Source organism: Corylus avellana, chromosome 1, assembly GCF_965113065.1.
Source record: "Corylus avellana chromosome 1, dhCorAvel1.hap1.2, whole genome shotgun sequence".
In the NCBI taxonomy this organism is placed as follows: Eukaryota; Viridiplantae; Streptophyta; class Magnoliopsida; order Fagales; family Betulaceae; genus Corylus; species Corylus avellana.
In genome coordinates, this window is record NC_142490.1 from 36,387,416 (window position 1) to 36,396,743 (window position 9,328).

The 9,328-nt window shown below is 35.2% G+C and overlaps 2 protein-coding genes and 1 non-coding gene across 3 annotated transcripts in view; all 3 read left to right on the top strand.

Annotated features, from left to right (window-relative positions):
• LOC132169679 (transposon Ty3-I Gag-Pol polyprotein) overlaps positions 1–55 on the top strand; it is a 1,586-nt gene extending 1,531 nt beyond the window's left edge. Inside the window, 1 exon segment of the mRNA XM_088515034.1 lies at positions 1–55. This exon segment is cut by the window's left edge and continues 170 nt beyond it. Within this exon segment, the coding sequence (XP_088371160.1) occupies positions 1–55 (55 nt within the window).
• Positions 56–1,462: 1,407 nt separating this feature from the next.
• On the top strand, positions 1,463–8,097 carry LOC148589778 (ATP-dependent RNA helicase). Its single transcript, XM_088514238.1, has 3 exons — positions 1,463–1,578; positions 2,481–2,786; positions 7,941–8,097. The coding sequence occupies exon 2, from the start codon at positions 2,484–2,486 to the stop codon at positions 2,760–2,762; it is 279 nt and encodes a 92-aa protein (XP_088370364.1). The 5' UTR covers positions 1,463–1,578; positions 2,481–2,483; the 3' UTR covers positions 2,763–2,786; positions 7,941–8,097.
• Positions 2,017–2,140, top strand: LOC132173197 (small nucleolar RNA snoR80). Its single transcript, XR_009439288.1, has one exon. It is a non-coding gene; the product is annotated as a small nucleolar RNA snoR80 (small nucleolar RNA).
• Positions 8,098–9,328: the final 1,231 nt, after the last annotated feature.

Consider the following 9,328-nt stretch of genomic DNA (forward strand, 5'->3'; position numbering starts at 1 on the left):
TGATATAGGTGATGATTCGAGGACGATTCCTTTTGAAGAGAGGGGAAATGATTAGAATCAACAAGCATCTATTGCATGCTCTAGTTGGGCCTATTATTAAAGTAAGATCCAAGAAGATCAAAGAAGCATTTAATGGGCTAATTCAAGACATTTGGACTGGTTTTAAAATTGGGCATTCCAACCTTGGTCCAAAGGAAAATGAAGACATAATAAATTTAATCCAAGCTATTGATGGAGTTGTTCTTGCTTAATTGGGCATAATTTCCTTAGTAATGACGTGGATTAATGGCTGATTATGGCTTGAGTGGACGTGGAATTAGAAGGATTAAATGGCTGATTAACTTTCCAGTTTCATACTAATTAATTGGCTAATTGACTTGCCTATTTCAGACCTTCCTTAGATGTGATTTCCTTGCATATTTCAGTTTATTTTTGGTATGGGGGAGCTACTAATTTCATATCAAATCAGCCTTAATTTTAGGGTTCTATTATTTAGTCCTTTTTTTTATCTACTTTCTATTTTGGAACCAAGTTAGTTTCCTTTTCCATAGTAGGCATGTAGGGTTAATCAGTTTTAATAATTTGTAGTCTTATTTTCATCCATGTTTTATAAATAGCATGCACTCATTGTAATGAGGGGATCATGAATGATTTTTTTTTTTTTATTTATATATATTTTTTTTAAAAAAAGAGAGGTTTGCTTCTTCTATTGATTCTTCAAAGAACTTGTGAACTTATCGAGGATTCTTCCTTGTAGCGTTCAAATTTTATACCTTTGATTCGTGATTCAATTATAATCATTGAGTCGAGGTTTGTTAATTTATACCTTTGGTTTGCATCTCATTTATAAACGTTGGGTCAGGGTTTTCTATCAAAAATCTGAATTTTAGCTTTCTTGGGTCAGTATTTTAATATTGTTTGTTGGGTCTCAAAAGTGTGTTAATTGAGGTTCGCATCAGTTTGGTATTGCAAAAACGCAATTTTTAAAATCACACTTATTGAAACCGCAATCCCAAACAGACCCTAAGTATGATAAATATCTCTAGTAATTTTATCCGAATTATTAACAATTCAGACGGTAAATATGAAAAAGTTAATATGAGACCTACTTGTTCAAAAAAGTGAATTGCATATCAACTTTTTTCATATTTACTATTTGAATTGTTAGCAATTTAAACAACAAACTACTAAAAATCCCGACAAGTACCATTACTTTGTAAAGTTGGCCCAATGGGCCTTACTCAGCTCCAAATGATTAGCTTACCAATTTTTAAACTACTCTACTGGCCAGGTATGGGCTTGGATAGGATGTCCATGGCATCAATGCTTATCAAATTACGAAATTAGGCTAGACTTCCCACGCAGTAGTAGACTGAGAATCCCCAGTGAAGGCTAATTCAGACATTTCCATGACAAATATAATTCTATATACGTAGGCCACTGTGGACCGTTGGATGGAATCAGCTAGCACTCCATTTGGAATCGCTGTTGACCTCTCTGAGGTTTGTTGAGCCGTGAAAGAGAAGAGAACCCCCCGTCCCTCTTTCCAAGATCCCAATCACACACCTGCGACACCAAGTAAGTCTCTTGTTTTTCACTTTGATCCACTCGTTTATTTGATCGTATTCTTGATTAGGATTTTCGATATTGCTTTTCTTGCTTCTTGATTAAACAAGCATTACATTGCGTTAGGGTTTGTGGGCATCGCTGATTCAAATTTTTAATCTTTAGATTCGTTTCTATGTCGTTCCTTTTGGTTATTGAGAAAACTGAGGAAGAGAAATGAGTATGGCATTAGAAATGAAGGACTAGGCACTATAGAGAGGGAATATGAAAAAAATTGTAAGCAGAGGAGAAACGAACGTGGGTCACGTTTGTTTTGCCCGAAAATAGTGTTAGGGAATACATTTTCTGGGGAAATTAGATTTTTTTATTTTATTTTTGTCATCTGTTTGTTTGGTTGCTGGGAAAGTAGGAGTGAATATGAAGGCTTATAATTGTGTTATTGCGCCCATTATCAATTCTGGGGGATAAATAGTTCCTCTTGGTATAATGGCTTGGGCGCTATATTTATCAATGTGGCTATCCTGATGAGTGGTTTTTTCAATGCCATTTGATCCTGGAAACACCACACACATTTCTTACTTCAATTAAAAAGAATAATACTTATCAAAAAAAAAATTGTGTTATAATTGAGATCTGTAAGTCTTATTGAGGTCAATATTTTGCTTTGGACATTTGGAGGATTCCAGAGGTTGGCTTTGGCATGAAATGCCCAAATCAATATTTCAATTTTTGAAGTGAACCAAATGGGGCCTAGCTTGTCTTTGTCGAACAAAGCTTTCTTTTCCCCTTTTTGTTTTAATGGATTTGCTGGGTTAAAATTTTATCAGCAAAAATAGTAAGGGTATTTATGGTGATTAATGGAGTCTTAAAGTGTGCTGATTTTTTGAGTTTTTTTCTTTGTGGTCTATGCACAGCAAATGGCGTGGAGGAATTTCTACAATGAGGTCAAGGGGCTGAAGGTGAAGGAACTGCCCAACCATGTGAAGCCAATGCTTTCCCTAAACTATGTGAAGAGTGCAGTACAGAGAGGGCTGGACAACTACAATGCCAAGTACATCCAAACCGGCTCCGTTGACCCTCTCTTGCATGTCTGTTATGGTGGGATGATCTTTTCCTACCTGGTTGCACTCCCTGAAGAACGCCGTCACCTTGAGCACCAGCAGCATGCCAAGGAGCACGGCCAAGGAGGCCACTGATGATCAATCTATCAGTTGTTGCAGGTGTGTGCTCAAATGAGTAATCGTTAATTTTTTATTTTATTATTATTTTTTTCCTGATAGTAGTTCTGACTTTCGATTGATGCAGTATTAAATCATTGATTTTTTTTTAAAATTCAGTTTTGATTGGTGGGTTTTGCTGGCTTTTGTATTGATTTTTGCGGGCTGAGTTAAGGTTTCTATATCTAAGTGATGCATGTATTTAAATTTATAACTAATTTTTGTTGTTTCCTTGATTTGCTTGGTGAATACCTTTCTTTTTTTCTTTCTTTTTTATTTTTATTTATTTTTTATTTTTTTATTTTTTATAATCTAATAAGTCTATATTGGATGGTTTACCCTAGATTTGTCTGTCAATGATTGATGACTGCCGGTGTTCAAATGAGTAATTATTTTTTCAATAATTTCTTATTTCATTAGTGGCTGTTGTTTGTTATACCATGCCTGAGAATGTGTGTGAATTGGATTCTTTACAATGATTTCATAATAGTTTGTCAAGACCTTATTCACTTGGGCGGGGACGTTTAATGCTTCTCAATTTTCTACTATGCCTCAATTTGTGGATTATTGTTGTTCTTTTCGCCTTTAGTGGGGCCTTTCATTGTATACATCCTGTGTACTAGGGTTGCGCCTCTCTGCCCTTTTTAATAAATTATTTATTTATCAAAAAAAATATTAGTGGCTGTTGTTTGGGTCAGTTTGGACCTTAATGGGCTGAAGAGGCTATTAGTGATTCGTTCTCTGCGCATACTGTTGATATGTATTGATGTAGAGTTGTAGACTAATCTCCTAGTAGTTATTGATATGATTAAGTGATGTTGTCTGTTGTGGGTTTATGCTGCCATTGTATACCAGGGGGAACCTCCTAAGATCCTAACTGATCTGTTTAAATTGAAGAAATGCCAAAGATCCTGTATGTAAAGTTTATGCTGTGTACAATATATGCTTTTATATGCCACATGCTTAGTTTCTAGAGGCATAATCCTGCAGAGTTCATTGTGGAATTTTTGGATCCTGCTAGTAAATTCTGTTGCCAAAGCATTAACCATGCTGCTTCTATTAGAGCCTCTCTAGTTGTAGTCGACCAGAAAAGTGGAAACAAGAGCAGAAATAATTTGCTTATTCTGAGCAAATTCAAAATATTTATGGACAGCCAATCGTTATTTCACAACTGTAGCATAAATCAGCTAATAAAAGAATTGAAAGAGCGCACTACTTATAAGGAGAATGGAATGAAGTAAATGGGCAGAAAAAAGAGAAGAAAAGATAATAACCTTATAAATTTTAACCTCTTTTGTTTGCTTATGCGAGGAAAATGGAGAAAATGTTCGAGGAAATGCCTTTGCCATTCAAAGTACTTGTTTTCTTGTGCTGCCCAAGTTGAGTTGAAGACAATCAGAGCAATGGTAGTGTGTTAGGATTCAATCTATCGAAAGAAAGGGAGGGCTGCCTCTTATTGGAAAAGAAATTTCTGGTCAATTAAGGCAATCAGGGACTTTTCTATTAAATATAGGTACCATTTTGAAAGTTTGTCAAAATTGATCTTTATTGTCGCAAGTCTGTGCATGCAGACTACAACCCACTCTGAACTTTTATTTTTTATTACTTTGGTTAGATTAGGTGCCTTTTATAATTTTTGTTTTGGGTGGGAACATGCTAGGTTAAGTTTACTGCTTGGACTTGCATTGGCACATCGTTTTCTTTTTGGAAAATGATAAATCTTAAATCAACTTAAACTTTGGGTTGGGCTTGGTTTAGTGCATGTCCAATCTTAGCTAAACCAACCTTTATCTAAGAAAGCAGCATGAATGCCAAAATGATTGCATAGATCTCTATGTAACACATAACAATGTATACTCGCTTACCCTTCAGATAATAAGGCATTGTTGTGGCAGTTCATGTAGCTGTTTTTATCCTATTTTGATAGACTATGTTGGAAGCCCAACCTGAGTTGAAACGTAGCATTTGATAATCTGGTTTCCACCTGGAACAGTGTATTGCTCGAGTTAGTCAGGATTATGATAAAACTAGGAACATTGGTTATAGTTTCATTTGATATTTGACAACTTCTTACTTTGCTTGTTTGAGGTGAGGTATTTGGGTTCTCTTGTGATTTATCCCCAAAGATTGAGAAGTGTGGTGGTGCTGTTTTTATCCTTGTACTCCTGGGTTATTTTTAGAAAGAAAGAATTTAGTTTAGGGTGGAAGAGATAGTCATAAAAGTTAAACATAAAATCTTGCCTACAATAGCAAAGGGAAGTTTAAAAGAAGGGTGAGGGCAATCTCCCATTATGTATTTGGGCCCCTAATGGACCAAAAAATAAGAAGTAAAATAGAATTTCATTAAGATTAGATAAGAAATTGGATGTCGGAAAGTTAATAATATGAGGAAGCAAGGGTACTTTGCATATTTATGAGCTTATGCCATATTGCCAATCTCCATGTCAACTTATCAATTTATAAGGAGTTCTATTTTTGTGCTTTTTCAACGATGGGAGAGGTGATGTCACTTTAGCTTTAATGTTTAGTTTTGGTTATGAAATTTCTAGTCTTCCAATTTAAGGGACCACTTCCAATTTTTTCAAATTCAAAGTGTAAAATAATCTCTATGCATATGGATAAGGGATCACAATCTGGTCTAGGAGTTCCTTTAAGCTACTTCTTTGTGTCAGTATCTCCTCTACTGATTGCTTAGACAAAATGTGATTTCATTAACTCAGTGTGTTGGAAACTCTGGTGGGCTGTGAATCAGCATCAACATCATAGCATTCACATCGAAGGATGGGTCTAACATTGTAATTCCCTTTTATATAGCGATTGGTGTTGAACAAGTGACTGAAGCTAATATTGTCTTCACATGGGAGACTGCAACTAATGACAATAAAGAAATGTTACAAGTGAAGCAAGTCCTTTCTCCATTGCAAAACTCTCCTTTCGTTCATTTGGAACTGTGTTGTGAATTACAAGAAGCTACTAACAACAAAGCAAGAACTTACTAAGGAGTTAATGAAATCACATTTTCAGGCATTAGTTCCCCAAGTGTTAGGCTATGTTTTTTAACGTATTTGGGTAAGTGCATTATGTTTTTAGTTTGATGTGACATATATAAAAGTGAACATTTTTTACAGAGTAATGCTACACATGCTTCCACTTCTTTACGCCCATAAGTGGTTTTCAAAATCACTACTGAATTAAAATCCAATAAAGATTCATCTCATATCTAATGGTGGTTTTAAAAGCCACCTATGGGTGTGAAAAAATGGGTGTAGAGAAGTGGGAGTAAGTGTACCATTGCTCTTTTAAAAGTGTTTTATGGTGGGATCCACATTTGAGAAGGTGTTTTCTATAAAGTACATTGCTTATTTTTGGGGAAACCTAACAGATGTAGAGCCTTATAAAAAAGATTAAAAAAGAAAAATAAAAAAAGAGTGGTCATGTGTCACCCTTAGCGGAGGAGAGGGTTGGCCGCATGGCCACCCCTCCTCTACTTAGGGTGGCCACGCGGCTACTCTGTTTTTTTCATTTTTAATTTTATAACTTTTTTAAATAATAAGCTTTTGTCAAAGTATTCCTAGAATAATTTTATAATACAGTTTGAGAAGTGTTTTGTGTTGTTTGTTAATGTATTGTTTTGAGTTGTTTATTAATGTATTGTTATAAGTGAGGAATTCAAACTGAATTCAGTTCATTAACAACATAGCAATAGATTTTGATGGTGTTTGAAACCTTTTTTTTTTAAAAAAAAAAAAAACCTATTCTCTCCCTCTATTTCCTGCCTCAACTAGAGTAGATCTCTCAAAGATTCAAAAACACTCTGATGATATTTTATACTCTTTCTCTGTCTCTCCACATCCATCAAATTCTTTTAAGTTTCCACTTCCTTGGTACTCCTTGTCTATCCTTTATACTTTATCCATTTAGTATACACTTTAGCTCTGCTCAGTCCTTCCTTTAGGGGTGTGGGTAAATGCTGGATGTTGGTTTGAGCACGTCAGACTTGCTATCAGTTATGGAGTTGAGGTGGAGTATTGTAGTTAAAACTTAATGTTGAACTCTAGAGCGAGGGTTTTTGCACTTTGGTGCTAGGGGTGCTGTGAGATTGTGTTGGGCTCTAATTGAGCTTAGTTGAGCCAAGTATTTTTTGGCTGTTTGGCTTGGCTTGACAAATAATGAGCGTTCAAGCTCCACTTCCGCTATATTCAACCCTAGATATTCTTGTTTAAACCTGGCTTGCTGCCAGTCTAGCTCATGATCCTTGAGGCTTGGCTTAATAATGTAATGACTTAGCAAAATAAAAAAAGGCTATATAATGTTAACCAAGTTGCTGGACATGATCATAAGTCCTCAACGAGCTTTCTGGTTTTAATTTAATGTCTCAGAAGTCCCATCATGCAAGAGGTTGTATCATGCTTGTTATCATTTTAAAGCAGCTTTCGGATGAGACATGCTTATATTTATTTGGCAGACGATTTGTATTACCACTAGTAGAGTTCTTCAAGGTTTTAACGTAGATGAATCTTAAAAAAATTTCATAATTGCCCTGTTCTTGAACATTAGCCGAGTTTGGCTCTGCCTGGGCTTGACTCTTCTTTAGCAAATGAGCTAGAAAATACAATTTGAGCTAAGGGTGATTTACCAAATCAGAAGCTTGAACAAGTTTGTTATAAAGAAAAAGTCTTGGCTGTTCAGCACCCCAGGTTGTGTGCAGCTCTAAGATTGAGTTTGTCTTCATTTGAATTTTTAATATTTTGTGTGAGATGATGACTATTATGATTGTGATATTGCACAGATAAAATTTTGGCAAAATCTAAGAGGTGTATGTATGACTGTCTTTTAATAGAAAATTATGCCCCCATTAGTCATTATGATCAAATAACCAGCTCCAAACCAATGCAGTTCGGGTACATTTGTTAATGATTTTGAAAAGTGTGTTTGGGTTTTGATTTAAAAAACTGTTCTGATGTGATATAAAGATGAGAAATCTATGTTTGAAAAGTATTTTGTATTTTGAATTGTTTGTTAATGGTTTTGAGAAAAGTGTGTTTGGTTTCGAAAACACAAAAAGTGTGGCTTTTAGTTTGGCTTACTGTTTTTCTCAGTGTAGTTTGGCATGTTACAATATATTTGGTTAATACTTTTTGTTTCTTCTATTTGCAGGTTCCCAAGGGTTGATTGGGATACCATTGAAATGCATGCTGTTGGTCATTTTTGATATCTGGAAATTGTTGACAGAAAGATACCGTCTTCTAAACTGTGTGGCAGCATTTAAGTGATACAATAAAAATCCACCTAAACATTGTGTCATTACATCTAATTTGATTGTTGAATTAACTTGTGTCTTCTTTTGTTTGTTTTGATTGTTGATATGATGATAATGTCTTGTGCTTCTGTTCTTAATTTGTTATGTTGGGTTTGAAAACATTCTGCTGGAACACCGTTACTTAGTTTGGATTCATCTCCATACTCCTAATTCAAGTTTTTTTTTTTTTTTGGGCTAACTTCTAATTCAAGTTAAATATAAGGTAGGGATAGGATTTCATCATATTCATTGTTTTTTGGAATACTTTGACCCAAAACTATTCAAATAAGTCCAACAAATAGGCACAAAGAAGGTCCAAAACACTTCAAAAAGCTCAAAAACCCACATTAAAAAAAAAAAGAAAAAAAGGGTTATAAACCGTGGGTTATTGGATTGAATAACAGCTAACTGCTTGTACACACCTATATGAAACCATTATCCTATGACAATTCTACTATGTTGGCATGACATTGCTAATCTTCCATTGAGTTTTTTTTCCTCTTCTTTCTTTTTACAAGAGTTCACCCAAGGGTGGATTGATGGTATCATATAGTATACAACATTACTCTCTCTCTCTCTCTCTCTCTCTCTATATATATATAGTAAATGTGTAGAGAATGGTCTTGGTCGTATTTTGTTTATATTCTTCTTAGTTATAATTGGATTAATCTGCTTTTCAATTTTTTTTAATTGCTCTCCCATAATCTTAAGATATGTATTTGTATAATTATTTTGTCAAATAGGAAAGTGAGACGTAATGGTGCTCGCCAAACTATTTCAATAGATAATCTTTGTCAGGCTGCAATCAATTTACAAATGAGAATAAATGCTCTCGCAAGATAATTCTAATGGATTCGGATCCACGGCAATTCTTAGAAATTGCCAGATCCACAATAGTGATAATTTAGGCCATTAGTTACATCGAATGGCCTGAAAGATGACGCGTGTAAAATTTTGAATTTAAAAAAACGAGACCCTTTGTTTCAGACAAAAACCATTCTATCCCCTTGTTTCCCATCTCCTTCTCCAGAAAGACCTTTGTTCTACCTCTAGAAACTATGTGCTTCGTCCCGTCGAAGGCCACCGAGGGCCTCCTCAAATTAAGGGCTTCCTCCGACCAATGCGAACACCACCTTTAACCGTAGGCCGCCGGTTGCCGCCTTCAACCACCATAGCCCTCTCCCTCTCGTTGATTTGGGATTTAGTTACAATTTTTTTTTTTTGGGGGTATAGGATTTGCAATGGG

Excerpts from the sequence above, each read along its gene's own strand:
- LOC148589778 (XM_088514238.1), top strand. The coding sequence starts at position 2,484 with ATGGCGTGGAGGAATTTCTACAATGAGGTCAAGGGGCTGAAGGTGAAG.